The sequence below is a fragment of the Zeus faber genome (genome assembly GCF_960531495.2).
Source record: "Zeus faber genome assembly, chromosome: 10".
Lineage (NCBI taxonomy): Eukaryota > Metazoa > Chordata > Actinopteri > Zeiformes > Zeidae > Zeus > Zeus faber.
In genome coordinates, this window is record NC_137199.1 from 16,563,849 (window position 1) to 16,580,854 (window position 17,006).

The 17,006-nt window shown below is 41.9% G+C and overlaps 1 protein-coding gene across 1 annotated transcript in view; it reads left to right on the forward strand.

Annotated features, from left to right (window-relative positions):
* The window catches only part of rapgef2b (Rap guanine nucleotide exchange factor 2b), a 124,906-nt gene that overhangs the window by 30,645 nt on the left and 77,255 nt on the right, over positions 1 to 17,006 (forward strand). The window contains exons 2-3 of the mRNA XM_080008289.1: positions 1,437 to 1,507; positions 8,225 to 8,281. Of these exons, the coding sequence (XP_079864415.1) occupies positions 1,437 to 1,507; positions 8,225 to 8,281 (128 nt within the window). The remainder of the gene's footprint in view (positions 1 to 1,436; positions 1,508 to 8,224; positions 8,282 to 17,006) is intronic.

Here is a 17,006-nt window from a genome sequence, read left to right on the forward strand (position 1 = left end):
AAGGGGAATGCCGGCAATCAGTCCGACGCAGCATTTACCGTCAGAGATGTGACACCGTGGTTGACTTGCAGTGTGTGTGCAAGTGCTTCAATTCAAAGTTAAGCTCTTCTTAAAATGTAATGTACCGTGTAATGTATTCATAGCAGCTACAACTGCAGTTCCAGACCCTACAGTAGATGGCGTCAGACGTCTTAATATCAATATCAACAGTGCAAAAGAGAAAGCCACTGTGTCGGATTTGAGAGTTTGATCAGTCCAGAATACATATCACTACACACTTTATTTGGCCTCGATGAATAACAATTTAGTGTAAAAAAAAAAACAAAAAAACACCTTGGTTTATGAAACACTTTTTCTTAAACAAAATTTCACACATATCAAATGAAAACAAACAAATTATACATGTCAACATAATATAACATACATTAAATTTGTAAAAAATGACCAAATACTAAAATCATGATATCCTTTCCTGTAAAAGTACCACAGCAGTAACCACTTCCCTTCAAAACAGGTGGTGTGGTTCATTTGTGCCATTAAAAATATTGATAATATTGATTGATATCTTATAATAAAATACAATATATAAAAAGGTGTAATGTCATTTGTCGATGTATTCTGATTACGACTTATTGCCTAGTCCCATAATTCCAATAGTAAAGCTTAGTAACACAGTAGTAGCAACATATTAAAACTTATGTTAAATACATTTAGTCATTGAGTTGATTTGTCATTCAGACCTAGCACTTAGTTTGCTATGGTGAAATAGGCTAGTGTCGGTCAGTAGCCCAGTGTGCAGGACAGACAGGGGGGCAGCTGTGCAGACCACAGCCGGCCAGAGAAGGCTCCTCTGTATCTCCTCCATGTTGGATCAGCGCCACACAGCTCCACGCTGGGCGACTGGATGGAGCTCTGAATGGAGGGTTGATAGTAGACCGCCTGCATGTCTGTCATGTAGTTAATGTCCCCGTCGTGATATATAGTTCATTAGACTGTCTGGTCAATGGAAGGGTCGTTCACTGATGATGGCTAATTGGTGTGCTACACCTGAGCAACGTGGAACAATGTATCAGCGTCGTCATCACAGGGGATTTTACACATTTATAGGATAATATCTTCTTATGAGTTGAAAATCCTGTGGTAAAGAATTTAAATTGAGGGGTTGTATTTTAGTACCACTTCTTTAGACCTTCTTTAGCGATGGCTTAATTTTATTATGATACAATTGCACTATAAAAGACTATAAACCATAATAAATCTTGGCCCAGTCCTCCAGTGTACTGGACAATGTGTAATTATTGCCCGGCAGTGCGTCTGTTTACTTTCACTTTTTCACAATGCATATTGTTCTGGATGTGCTGTATTTTGATGTGGTTTTGCAGCATGTGGAGTTCAAACCTTCCCTCTGACGGTTTTTCTGCTTTTCTACCCCCCAGGACTTGGAGATCGTCTACTCGTATCTCCACGGCATGGAGGCCTTATCCAACCTGCGGGAGCACCAACTCAGGTCGGTGGCTGCACTCCTGTGTCAGCAACTCATAAAAGCTCGGCTTAGTTTGGTTTAGCCTGTCTGTCTTCTATCTACCTACCTTGTGTCTTTCCTTTCCTTCCTTCCTTCCTTCCTAAGCTCATCTTAGTTTTGTTAAGCTTGACTTCCTTTTTTACTTTCCTTCCATCTATCTATCCATCGATCCATCTATCAGCCATCCATCCTTCCTTCGTTCCTTCCTTTGGGAAGGTTAGTTGACCAGCCACAAAAATGTTCCGATTTTTGGAAAATTATTATTATTATTATTATTATTATTTTATTTATGTTGTGGATATATACTAATTCCACTTCTAGTCACATAAACCTGCTTAAAAGCAACCGATATGTTTCCAACCTCATCATATGAAGGGGATGAAAGGTGAATTTTTCCTCCTTGTTATCCATTTTTCAAGCGCCTGTTCTGGTGTGAAACAGTTTTTCACTGCAGGTTTGGAGTGTTTTTACTTGCCATTAATCTTATCACGAATCTTGATAACCGTGCTAGTTGGCGCGATAAGCGCTATTTACTCTGCTGGTTATAAAAACACGATACCAGATCTTAACAGGTCCACCATGTTGTACATGCTAGACATGACTGATATGGCCTTCACATGATATCACGCTATCTGGAAGGCTGGAGGCAATATGTAGTTCATTGCTAATGCCAAAATAGGTTTCTTTTTTGCTCATGTTGCCAGCAATCAGAGCTTTGGGAGCAAAAGGTTTTGTGTCCTTGGCAATCGAAAACATTACTCCAACTATTACATCTCTACAGCACTTATTTTTTTTATCATAAGGAGCCCTTCATGTGAAATATCCAGAGATTGTTCTGTGTAGTTGTAGTGGAGCCTTCCAGCTCTCCATTGGCATTGTAGTTACAGTGTAGTTACAGTGTGGTTGAAGTTCAACCCTCTTGCTCTCCTTAAGAGTTGGAGCGGCAGTGTAATTAGTTACAGTATTATTATTATTATTTTTTGATCATTTTTCAGGGTTTTTTGTCCGCGACCAACATTTATTCATACACCGATGGACACAGCCATCCGGAACGTCAGAGTTAAGTGTCTTGCTCAAAGACACTACGGCATGCTAGCGGGAGGAGCTGGGGATCTAACTGGCAACCTTCAGATTAGAGATGCACGGATCTGCTGTTTTTTAAGTTCCGATTCCGATAAATATGTGGGCTGTAGATATTCCTCTATAATCTTATTTGAATTTGTATACTTTATTATTTTGAATAAAATAATCACATTTTTAATGCTACATTTCAGTGGGTTGGTTAAGCATGGAATTTCGTGCCTGCAGCCCTACAACACAGCTGTGTGGCTGCTGTGCAGTTACGCTTTGCCTCCAACTACCCGTTTCTTATTTGCGCATTCTGCTCTACAGGTTAATTGTTTGCCGAGTTGAATTCTCGGGGAGGCCGACCATTAAATTGACCAAATAAAACGTTGTGTTCGTGATCCAGCACAAGCCATGGAATTGAATTTGGATCAGTGACGTCAGTCTGATATCCGATGAGTGAATAATCAGTATCTGCACCTGATACGGATATTGGATCAGATCAGTCCCAAACCTACTTCAGATTACTAGACGCGCTCTACCGCCTCAGCTACTGGCCCTTGTTATTGCGGCAGTGTAGTTACAGTCTAGCGGCAGTGTAGTTACAGTGTAGCTGCAGTGTGGTTAGTGTAGCTATAGTGTAGTTACAGTTCAAACCTCTAGCTCTCCTTTGTGGGTGTAGTTAGAGAGTAGCTGCAGTGTAGTTACAGTGTAGCTGCAGTGTAGTTACATTGTAGCTGCATTGTAGTATAGTTACAGTTCAAACCTCTAGCTGTCCTTTGCGGGTGTAGCAGCAGTGTAGTTAGTCTGTTGCACTAACTACACTGTAGCAGAAGTGCAGTTACAGTGTAGCAGCAGTGTAGTTACAGTGTAGCTGCAGTGTGGTAACAGTGAAGCTGCAGTGTAGTTACAGTGTAGCTGCTGTGTAGCTAGAGTGTAGCTGCAGTGTGGTAACACTGTAGCTGCAGTGTAGTTGCACTGTAGCAGCAGTGTAGTTACAGTGTATTTACAGTCTAGCAACAGTGTAGTACAGTGTAGTAAGAGTGTAGCTGCAGTGTGGTAGAAGTGTAGCTGCAGTGTGGTAACACTGTAGCTGCAGTGTAGTTGCACTGTAGCAGCAGTGTAGTTACAGTGTATTTACAGTCTAGCTGCAGTGTAGTTGCACTGGAGCAGCAGTGTAGTTACAGTGTATTTACAGTCTAGCAGCATTGTAGTACAGTGTGGTAAGAGTGTAGCTGCAGTGTGGTAAGAGTGTAGCTGCAGTGTGGTAAGAGTGTAGTTGCAGTGTGGTAACACTGTAGCTGCAGTGTAGTTGCACTGTAGCAGCAGTGTAGTTACAGTGTATTTACAGTGTATTTACAGTCTAGCAGCATAGTAGTACAGTGTGGTAAGAGTGTAGCTGCAGTGTGGTAAGAGTGTAGCTGCAGTGTGGTAAGAGTGTAGCTGCAGTGTGGTAACAGTGTAGCAGCAGTGTAGTTACAGTGTAGCAGCAGTTGCAGTAGGAACCTCCAGCTCGCTCTCTGGGGGTGTGGTTTAGTTTCTGGCGGAGCTGTCCAGCCCTCATTCCACACTTAGATTTAGAGCTCAGTTGTGAGCGCACGTCGTACAGAGGCTTCTGTTCAGTGCAACAGCTGCACCATCACAGCTGGACTTTAAAACAATGGATTCACATAGTGAAAAGCCTTTTTTTTTTCAGAAATGATGGTACTTAATTAATCCTGAGGAGGAACTACGGTTGTAGCAGCACAAAACAAAAGACAGCGTGTTTTGACATGTTACGTGAACAAGTGTGCATCGAAAAAATACAATGAATAAAACAAGTAAAATTGTTAGTGATAACCTTATTTGTTTTGAGCTTTGGCTTGTTTTATTATAATATACCAATGTCTGGGGCATCTACAACAAAGTGGTAAAAAAAAGAATTTAATTTAAAAAACAATTTAAAACCCACCCACTGAAGTTAAGTGAAGGTAGTTTTGGTCCCTTGTTTTTAAGTAGAGTAATTTAACCAGCTGCTCTGGGTACGAGCCACTGTCTGGGCATCATTTTCCATACTAAGCTATTTTATTTGGCTGCATATTTTTCTCAAAGCAGCTGGAGGACTTGAGAATCCCATGAGCCGCTGGGGCCGGCGGCACAGAGAGTTTTCTTTTGTTTTGTTTTTTCCCGCCCTGGTTCCAAGCTCATGAAAGCCACGTTTAGATCCTCAACTGAAAGGTTTTTATGTTAACTGGGAGAGAGCGTCTAGTTCCAATTAGGAAAGCACCAGTGCTGATACTGGGAGAGAATATAAAATCTGTCATCTGGCAAAAATGACGGTATTTATATCAGACATGATTATGCCCAACACATGCGATTTTAAAACATCTCTAAAATCCAGAAAGGTAGCTTTTGCTTTTTAACCCATGAGAGCATGTTCAGTGCTTCCCAAGGGAGAAAATAATAAACATATGTCAACAGCTTTCGAAATGTGGTCCCAAAAGTTGCCAGATAATGCCTGCAATATCTGAATAAACAGATGCAACGAATGTTAGTTTAAAATCGTTATTTTCATCAGTAATTCACATTATTGGTGTCACTCACAGCAGAGGAATCTGAGTAAATGTTATTTGACTATTTTTGGTTTGTTTCAGTATTATGGAGATGGTGCATAGGAGCCTCTGTTCCCTGCACTGTTGTAATAGTCTCTTATTGCACTTTTTATTATTTACCAGGACAATGAAATAGTGTAGGGCGGAGTATGATGTTAGCCTATGATGTCATAGATACGGATATCGTCATCTCGTTAACTCGTTATGCTGCTTGTAACGATGGGGTGCTGCTCAGCTCTTCCTTCCCAGTGCACGGATGTGGAAACCGGCCAAAGTTGTACAGTGACAGCCGCACATCTGCACACATAAATAAATTATGACCGGCTTCTAACCTCCCACTGACTCACACAACACTGACACTAGGATCTCACCCTTCCAGCCCATATATAGACATTTTATACATTTGTAATTGCTTCCAGCTTTTCTTCGTACAGTCTAAAGTACAGTCGTACAGTCAAATAGTGTGTACACCGTACACACTATTTGATGAAACAATTTCAGTCTAATACAGAAATCGAATATTTCATGTTTATCTTTCTTTAAAAAATATCAACTTCATCAGCTTTACTGAACTTGTATTATACAAACCTTTCATAAGAAATATATGAAATAGAGAATAAGAAATACCATACTTAATAATAATAATAATAATAATAATAGATAATAAAATGATAAAAAAAACCCAGATCTAATATATCTATATATACCCTGTGTGTGTGTGTGTGTGTGTGTGTGTGTGTGTGTGTGTGTGTGTGTGTGTGTGTGTGTGTGTGTGTGTGTGTGTGTGTGTGTGTGTGTGTGTGTGTGTGTGTGTGTGTGTGTGTGTGTGTGTGTGTGTGTGTGTGTATATAGTGACCTAAAGACCAGTGACCAAAGAATAACTGAAATGAATACATTTGTGACCATAGCATATTTAATTGAAGGAGAAATGGTCGCATCATTTCCAAACAAAGTATTTATATTACAATTTTCTTATCGATTTTGAGAATATAAACAATACTTTTACTTTAATGTATTTATTTTATCAGACCCATCCAAACGAATACTCCAGTTAAATGACTGACACCACAGCCGAGCAGATGAGAAGCGTCGCCGTGTGGCTTCAGTCCCGTCATTCCCATCAATTTGAGTTTTCAAGGCTTCTCCAAACACCGCATGCCGGGAGTTCTTTTCCCAGCATGCCTCGTGTGCGCACATGTGGATTACACCGGCCAGGGAACAATGTTACAGCACATGATCCGAGCGCCGGAACATTCCACCAAATGGCCTCTCTGAGAACGCACGCACGCACACACACACACGCACACAGACGCACACACACCCCGCCCACCCTGTTAGGTTCCCATACTAAGTCCCCTCGGTCCCAAAGTGCCGTTTTAGCCTTTTCTCTCCTTTTAACTTTTCCAACCCCCCAAAACGTCCGCAGATGCCACTAACTAATGGTTCGTGGCGCGGTTGTGTTTCTATGCGTTTCACCCGGGAGGAACATGTTCCTTTTTCCCTCTGTGCTGTTCCCACACGGCCTTGTTTGCTTGTTTTTTTTTTTTGTTTTTTTTTTGAGCAATGAGGCTGCAACTCGGTGACTGCTCCCAGCTATTTTTCGAGTTTTATTTATCGATGTATTTATTTATTTATTTGTTCAACATTTTTATTTTTATTTCATTTGATACTGTTGTTGTTGTTCTCGATCTGAGGCTGTTTACAGCGCCTCCCCTGCTAATGTGAAACTGAGACAAACTGCGAGTCGTACCCCTGGCCTGTTGACGTCCCGGAGAAAGCTCAACAGCAATTCCTTTTTTATACTTTTGCCATTTGATTTGACAACGAGACATATACAGTGGAAACCTCTCATAGTGATCACGTCTGTCTGCATCCAATTGATCATTTTAAGCGGATGATTATTATAACGAATACATTTTTCTTTTCCTTTGTTTCTCATGCAGATTACCGGTATCAATGGCTCTGCGGGGCCGGACGCAGGGGCCTTTTTTGTTTCGTTCAATCAGGAAACCGAGGAAAATAAATACATCTAAAATGAAATCAAATAAAAACACATAACTTTTTTCTTTCTTTTCTTTTTGGAGAAGGGGGGACTCGCAGCGGAGTTCGCCCTCTCTCCTTTACAAATTAACGCCGGTGTTCTACACCTGCCTGTTTTACCTATGATCAGTTGTAAATACATTTTAAACTTATAATAATTGTCGGACAGGATTTAAAGTGTTCAGTGAAAATGTCAGATTGTGATGAAGTTGTTGTGCGGGGGCTGCACCGGTGCCATGCAAAATCCTGACAGGGCTACAGCACCGGCACTGCAGATGGGTTATTGTGAAGCAAAGTATCAAAAAAATAAATAAATATATATATAGAATTACTGTAGTTTAACATATTTTTTGTCAAATATGAAAAGAGGCAAAATAAACACTCTCAGCAGACAACTTGATTACTATAAGCAAACTGTTTAAACAGCCTTTGTAAAGGAATTATTCTGTCCCAAACTTTTTCATCCATATAAGCAGTTTCCGCTGTACCTTCAATTGAAAAACAACAAATCATGGCTGTCGTTGAATTCCAAAAGGGGAACGATAGAAAACATTAACTAAGCAAGAAATATAATATTTTAGGTTGAGTGGGCACCGATATGATATATTACATATGGCTGAGAAGCGTTTTATTTCAATGATCATCTACCAATGACATCTTGAAAATAACCTCACTACATGTTAGATATTGGACACAAACATAACATTTAATAATTAATCTATATCCCCAAATTCCAGCTTCCGTGAACCCTGGTTTAGGGTCTGATAAACCATCAAAACATTGGATCCATTTGATGAAGGCTGTGGTTGTACCAGGCAGTACAACCTGGAACTGGAACTAGACTTTTTTATAAACTTCTGTTTGATATAAACTCTGTTTTTTGGGAAATTGCAGTAAATGATTGAACTGTTGTGTTTGTGTTTCAGTTGTTTTGTCTTTCCTCCGCGATTGGAAAAACGAGACCTGACGTGATGCTGGTTTTCTGTGTTTTGCTCTTTTCCCGCAGGATAATGTGCGAGACTGTTCGTTACGAGAGGCACGAGGCCAACGAGGTTCTCTACTAGTAAGTACTGACTCCAGTTCACCTCGACTCGGACCGCTTCAAACTGCGCTGAAAAATTAGTGAAACCGGTTCATTCTGGACTGGGCTGAATCAAACGGGACCAGGGTGCATCAAACCGGTTGACTGGTCACTTGATGGACGTCACTGTACGGGCTTGTTGTGACCACACACACACACACACACACACACACACACACACACACACACACACACACACACACACACACACACACACACACACACACCGAGTGGTGTTTTCTTTAACGCTTAATGCAAGAAAACTATAAATAAAGAGATTTATCCAACATCAATGAAAGGTCCCCATCAGTCGTCATAGTAAGGTGTCAATGTGCTGGAAAGAAAAGTGAATTTACATGAAAAGTGCTTAATTTCACCTGCTCAAACCCCAGTAGTTACATATTGAGAAGGTCACACACACACACACACACACACACACACACACACACACACACACACACACACACACACACACACACACACACACACACACACACACACACACACACACCCTTAGATTTAGCCGATTATACATCAATATAACATCAGTATTGTTTTATGAGACTAGATATGCTCTGGGATTCCAGTTATGAATAAAATTGGGATTAGATTTGAAATGTTTCCTTTTCCCGCTCTTATAGCCTACATTACAGTAAAGTGAATCGATTCCCCGAGCAAATTCGTGCCGTTCTCGCCGAGTGAAATGATCAATGAATGTCCCCGCCTGCTGCATCGTCACATTCACGTCCTCTAATGCCTCCTTTGTGGAGCGGATGGATCACGTTGAATCTAAAATGCACCGAGAAGCTACTTCTTGGCCACATCAACCTCCCACAGTTTGGATGAAATATTTATATGAACGCAGCAGCAGTCATCCACTGATATGGAGGTGTTCATTCGGTTTAAAATATTGTTATATTAGTTTTACCCCAATGTCCCACAGTCTCACTCTCTCTCTCCAACATTTAAATGAGTTTTGGCCTTATGCTTTAACTTGGGCTGCCCCCCACTAAAGACTTTACTAGTCGACTTTTAGTGGTCAGTTCAAGGCATTAGTCGACTAATCGTTGCACGTTTATGATATTAATTTCATTATTTAAATCCCTGTTTTAGGGGCACCAGAAAATGGTTTGAGTTCCAGGGCTGAGAAAGAACAAACATTGTTAACACTGTGCTACATTACAGATAAATACAAAACCTAAAAACCAGCCTTTAAAACATTTCATTTACAAGCGATGCACGCACGAAGAAAGCCGCCTGCTAAATACAGCGGTTAAACAGGACCTCGGTTAACCCTATTAGGTCCTATTGTTGTTTTATTAATGTACACATTTACATCACATCTTATCGGTGCTTTTTTTTTTGTTTTTTTTTTTAAGCAAGAATCTAACACACACTAACACTAAATTAACACTGCTTTATTTTCTGCACATTGCGCATGGAGAGGGGGAGGTCTGTGTCTTCGTCTCCTCATGGGCATTTGAGAGCCTGGCAGAGGGAGCCGGCCCCGCCCCCCTAGTGCATATCTCCATTCCGGAGAGAGAGAGAGAGAGAGAGCAGAAAATGCTTCTCAGACGAATATCGTAATCTTATTGCAAATTTGAAACGGGTTATATAGCCTAAATAAATAGAAAATCCATTTTCTTAATTTCTCCAATACCATTAACAGAACCTAATGTCTGAGCTTATCAATACTATGCTCTTTAATAATTTCGGGGGGCTTGGGGGCCCGATTAATATGGGGTCATTCGGCACCCAACCCTAGGCCTATAGGAAGAGCCGAGCTGGCCCGGCCCTCTTCTACTCTACTGTTTTTATTGTTTTTTATTTTTATTGGTTATTGTTTTATTGGTGCAGAGTGTACCTTGCCACCCAGAGCGATGCGACCCGGTTGGGAGGCACTGACGACAGGCCGCCCCAGTCGGGGGTCTGTCTGAGTCGGAGGAGGAGGGGCGCTGTTTATTTTTTTTATGTTTTGGAAATGAAATGTGTGTAAAGAAAGACATGTTTACTTTAAATGAAGCGTCTCAGTTTTGACTTGGGCTGTTGGTTGTTGTTGCTGTTTTACACGGGTTGCCGGTGCTGCATTGGCTCATGTGTCTGACCAGTCACCGTGCCCTTACGTCACTGAAGGTTCCTATTATGCCGGTTAGTCCCTGTTTTGGAGTAGGAGCTTAAAATGTCCCTCAAAAAATGGCGTTCTAAAAGCTACGATCGTTCCTAGCTCCTGGAGTGCGGACACAAAAAAAGGAGGGTTCCTCCAAAAGTTCTGAGAACTATGGAAAAAGTTCCTGCGGTGCAAAAACGCCTACTTAAGCGAAAGCCCTGACGGAGAACAGTTAAGAAGTTTATTTTAATGGGTTTTTAATCCAGGTAAATTATACACAAAAGTATTTCAGTTCAGATTCATATTTCCAATGATTTTCCCCTCGCGTTAGCCTCCCTGCTGCTCGCACCGCTCAGGTTTTGGCTGAATCGACACATTTTCAGCGTTCCGCCGCAGCTCTTCACCTCTTCCATGGCAGCTCAACTCTGCTCTCGACCTTTTACCTCTAACCTTTAACCCCGGCCCCCCACGGACGCCCGGGTGGTCCCCCACCGTCTCCCTGCCCGGGTGAACTCTAACCAGCATAACTTAAATTCCTCTGTTTTTGTATGCCTTTCTCATGTTGTTCCTAAACTGGATGTTGTCTGTTTGCAGCATAAATATATATATATACACGCACTGGCCACTTTATTTGGTACACCTGTTCAATTGCTTGTTAACACAAATAGCCAATCAGCCAATCACGTGCCAGCAACTCATTGCATTTAGGCATGTCGACATCCGACCGACCAACCGACCATCAGAAAGGAAGAAGAAAGGGGATTTAAGTGACTTTGAACGTGGCATGGTTGTTGGTGCCAGGCGGGCTGGTCTGAGTATTTCAGAAACTGCTGACCTACTGGGACTTTCACGCACAACCATCTCTAGGGTTTACAGAGAGTGGTCCGAAAAAGAGAAAATATCCAGAGAGCGGCAGTTGTGCGGACGAAAATGCCATGTTGATGTCAGAGGAGAATGGGCAGACTGGTTTGAGACGATAGAAAGGCAACAATAACTCAAATAACAACTCGTTACAACCAAAGTATGCAGAGTACCATCTCTGAACGCACACCACGTCGGAACTTAAAGCAGATGGGCTACAGCAGCAGAAGACCACAACTGAGGCCACAATTGGCACAGGCTCCCCAAAAATGGACAATAGAAGATTGGAAAAACGTTGCCTGGTCTGACGAGTCTCGATTTCAGCTGCGACATTTAGATGGGAGGGTCAGAATTTGGCGTAAACAACATGAAAGCATGGATCCATCCTGCCTTGTATCAACGGTTCAGGCTGGTGGTGGTGGTGTAATGGTGTGGGGGATATTTTCTTGGCACACTTTGGGCCCTTCGTACCAATTGAGCATGGTTTCAACGCCACAGCATACCTGAGTATTGCTGCTGACCATGTCCATCCCTTTATGAGCACAGTGCACCCATCTGATGGCTACTTCCAGCAGGATAATGCACCATTTCACAAAGCTCACATCATCTCAAACTGGTTTCCTCGAACATGACAATGAGTTCACTGTACTCCAATGGCCTCCACAGTCACCAGATTTCAATCCAATAGATCACCTTTGTGATGTGGTGGAACGGGCATCATGAATGTGCAGCCGACAAATCTGCAGTAACTGCGTGATGCTATCATGTCAATGGACCGAAATCTCTGAGGAATGTTTCCAGCACCTTGTTGAATCTATGCCACAAAGAATTAAGGCAGTTCTGAAGGGAAATGGGGTCCAACCCGAAACTAGCAAGTGGTACCTAATAAAGTGGCCGGTGAGTGTATATATTTAGATTTTTACATTTTACAAGAATCCCTGTAGAAGACAGACTTAACAGCATTTCAAGACTACTTTCACCTCTTAAACCGGAGTTTAACCAAGCTCATGCATACCTGTCTTTCACTTAGAAGGTGAAAAACATTTTTTGGGGACCTCAGGGACCTATATTAACATGCTTAAAAACAAGCATAATAGGTCCCTGAGGTCCCCAAAAAATGTTTTGTTTTGGAAGTTTTTGCTGAAAATACCATTCACATTATGGATTCTAGCCATTCTACCTTATCTCTAAATACATCACGTTCCTGCCCTGTTTCAGTGGGAGGAGCCACCCCCCCGAGGCCCCGTGTTCTGTGAGCCGATGGGGTTTGAGCTTTAGTCAGGGTTCTGTTGAATTTAGCGTGTAAACTTTCACTGATTTCCTCTTAGCAGTCCACCAAAATCTGTTCCTGAACAAATTTGAGAAGAGAACTAAGCAGCCCAGTTGCTGAGTCTTCACTCATATTAGATCTACAAGGCCTCATTTAAAGTTTGTTCCGACTTTCATCGCAGTGTTCGGAGCAGCGCGGCGCTTGGAGCCCCGCGGGATACGGCCACGCTTGGGGCTTTTTTTTTGTTTCATTCAATTACAGAAACATCAGAGAATAAAATAAAATAAATACATCGGCTTTTTTTTTTTTTTTTTAGGAAACGCAGTCAACCTAACGTGGACAAACACACACACAGAAATAAACACACAGCAGATGCTTACATTTCCATCGTCTGCAGTTTTGTCATGGACAGTTGTTATAAATTCCTCTTTTTTTTGCTCTTTTTATTCCTCCATAAATTCCTCCAATCTTTCTTTTGAAAGATTTGTGTTGTTCTCTGCAGCCAACAGAGCCGTTCCCATGATTGGCTCTTAGCTTCGATGCCAGCAGGTCCGGTGGCACTCCAGCCTTGGGTGGAGTTGCTCAGATGGAAGGCGGGTCTAATTCGAATGGCGTGTATGAGGGTAGCAAAGCTGAATGGCTCGTTTCACCACACTGTGTTAGTAGTTCCATCAGAGACCCAAATATACAATATGTGCTCAAGCACTGAAAAAGTGAGTTTTGCATAATAGGTCCCCTTTAAATTTTTACAACCTTTTTTTGCCAAATATACATCTATAAAAAATAATTATGCCTCTACATGACTACATCATGGCACCGTTGTGTCAGTGTAACTATAGATTGGGTCGAAGCGTTGGGAATTCTGTTGGGACTTTTTTGTTTCCAGACATCGCGCTGTGGCTGGGAGAGAATTTAGCTGAATGACATCAACAATTACCGAAACCAACTTATATATATTTAGCAATGTAGCTTATTTTTCAGAATGCCCCTGTCCACAATCGGGCTCTTGCCGTTTGTTTTTCAATCCTGTCTTCCCTGTTGTAATTTCCCCACCATCAATTTTTAGCAGCATAATTGTTTTTGGGATCAATTCTTCAGGCCCTAAAAGCCGACAAATCAATTTTTGAAAGAAACCAAATAATACGTGCAAAAAAAACCCAACAAAAAAAACCAAAAACAAACCAAAAAAAAGTAACCCTAAATTATTCTGCAGTATAGCATTATAAAACGTAAGCAGCACTCAGTACAGATGGCTGTTTACATATTACATATTATATTAAATTTTATATTACATATTATATTACATTTATATTCCTACAAAAATCGACTAAAATCTAAATATTCTTTGTGCAGCATTGAAAAAAGCCACATCCTGTCCAAATAATGGTAATAATAGTGATAGAAATAAGTACTTCACTGTTGTCGAAATAAAATGTAAAAATCTTTTTTTCATGGGGTGCATCCAATTTTTTGGAATAAAACTGAAACATCACATCATTCCAGCTAAATGGCCCAACAAACCCCCCTCTTTCCTTCACCACCCCCCAAATTCTCGGCATCGCTCCTACAACCGGAACCCCCCCCACCTTAGGAGGCTTCCGTGGGGCGTGGCCTGGGGTGGGGGGTCTGGAGGATGCTATGGAGCCGACGATGCTTCACATACGTGTGACCCAGTTCAGTCAAGCTGTCGAGGCTCATAAGACTCTCGTGTCTCTACTTGTTTTGTGTTCTCTCTCTCTCTCTTTCTCTCTCTCTCTCCTCTCTCTCCTCCTCCCCCACCCCCTCTCTCTACCTCCACCAGCTAGTGATCTTTCGGTGCGGCTGCATGCCGACAATTAATAATTGAGCGTTTTATTTGCCCTGCGCTCCAACTGTAAAGATTAAACCAGATGAAGAGTGGAGAGGTGGATGATGGGGTGGTGGTGGTGCTGGATGGAGAGAACAGCAGAGAGAGAGAGAGGGGGAGAGAGCGCATTCTGCACCGTCAGTAGCAGAGGGGTGCAACCCTCAGGCTTTACCGTGATACCGTTCTGATCTTTTGAAACGCCCGCTTGATATTTGACCGTATCACAAAATCTGATATTTTGGAATGAGGCCATCTTCCAAAGCGTTTCAGCCAGGTGTTTACTGCGCCACATTTCTGTGAAGCTCAGGTGCGTAAAGGTCCTGCTTCACATTTAAGGACCCTTTCGTTTTCAATTTGGACCCAAACTACAGCAAACGTGGGGGGAGAGAAAAAAAAACCCCCAGCAGATCGCTTAGTATTTACTTTTTTTCGAAACTTGCTGGATAAATAAATTATCCAAAACCCCTGGGGCGCTTTTTGCGATGTATTAAAGTGTGGTTTGTTTACTGTTAACAATGTCAGGTTTGAAAACTGTATTTATGCATTCATAATGTTGCCTTTTGATTTGATGCATCGATGCCACTTGAATCACAAGGGTGTGGTAGAGAGAGAGAGAGAGAGAGAGAGAGAGAGAGAGAGAGAGAGAGAGAGAGAGAGAGAGAGAGAGAGAGAGAGAGAGAGAGAGAGAGAGAGAGAGAGAGAGAGAGAGAGAGAGAGAGAGAGAGAGAGAGAGAGAGAGAGAGAGAGAGATCTTCATAACAAAAAATAATCCCTCAGTCAGCACAGGGATGCTGGCTGGGGAGATGTGGGTCTTATAATAAATAATGCACAAGCATCCAGCTCACAGCGGGCTCACAACTATCTTGGTCGAATGTGATCAGCTGTTTGGCCTTTTTAATACTTTTCAAACCAGAGAAGGAAACTAACCAAGTCTTCTTTCAAGTTCTTGTTTTTGGCTTCTTCACATTGTTCAGTGATGGTAACCCCTGATCACCTCAGGGGATTTTGATACGCATTATGCATATAAAGTGATAAATGTACACTTTAACACACAGGTTATTGATGGATATCCATAATTGTAAATTCCCATCGCACAGAAACCAGAGCGCCGTATTGAAGCTCCAGCAGCTCTACAAGGAGCACCGACGGAGGGTTCAGACCTTCTAGCCAATTGGCACAGATCCAGCTGATGTTATGTTAACGTCCCACCTGAGGAATGCACATCTGAGTGTGTTCTCAGTTGAGCATGTAAGAGGTTGTACGGCTTCAGGTGGAGCATAGCACGCATACCTTTCCGTTTCACACCCAACAGGAGCTTTGAAATTGCCCCGAGTTAGAAGCGAGCGGTGATAACACGATTAAGTGTCTTACTTCCTCATGTCGGTTACGAACGTCTGTCGGGGCCTTTTAACATTGGATTTTCAATCATGTGTGTAGTGTTTTTACAGCTGTAACACAGCGGGTCCGTTTGGGTTTCCTCCGAAAGCCACAGCGCCTGCCTGTGACGGTGATTTATCACTTTATTGGGAAAGCCTCGTTTTCTTTGTCACGCTCGGTCTCATTCCGCTTCACCAAAATTTGGCATTTCATCATTCTTCCACTGCGTACATCTTGCGGGACAGCGGAGCGGCGCTATCTCAGTTTGCACAGTAAACACAACATGTATGAGATGGAGGCCCGTCAGTCTTTACACTGGTGTTTCAGAGCCTGGCAGGCCGCTGTACAGGTTCCAAATCGGACATGTATAACAAGGATCTACCAGGTATAGAGATGACATTCTGTAACTTCACGGCTCTTCACTTATACATCCAACAATATACATATTGCACTTATTATTAGACAATATACATATTGTGGAACATGAATGGTTTATAGGATTGATAGATAAAGTAGCCTACATACAATGAGGAAGAAAGCCAATGCAGGGAAGAAAAGTTAGCACGAGTTTATTTTGTGCGCTTTGGGTGTTGTGATTGTGAAATCCAAGACTCGGCTGAAATAAGAAAATAATTTGTGGAGGAAACGCTTTTTCTGGCCCTATTTTTAATCAGTTTCATCCTCTTAATTATTTTATTCTACTCTCTGAATGCATTTTGCTTTGCTTTTATTGACACCACCTGATGGCCTTCTTTTAATGTAAAGCACTTGAGTTACATGTTGTGTATGAAAGATGCTACACAAGGTTGTTGTTATTATTACCTTGTTATCGTGCCTTGAAAGTATTCACAAAATGATTTTCACATTTAGTATTTTCTCTTCGTGTCATATTCAATGAGCTTTTCATTGAATATGAAGTCGAAAATGTCTAACATTTGACAAAAAAAAAAATCATAGACAAACAAAACATTCAAACCTTTTGTAATCATAAGTTCAACTTTGCTTTGCAGTGCGCTGCGTTACCATGCAAACTCACCAAACGTCTTGATCATCTCCGCCTGTGTCGGAAATCGTTGGATCACCTGTTTTCACTAAATTCATGAACTGTTGGACCTCTCTCTGTGAGGTCCAACAGTGTGGTCGAGATTCTCCACAAAACAAACCAGAGTGAAGACAACAGAGGCGCCGCTCTAAAAAGCAGTCGCCAAACAAGAATGTCACCAACACCAGGGAGGCAACTGTGACG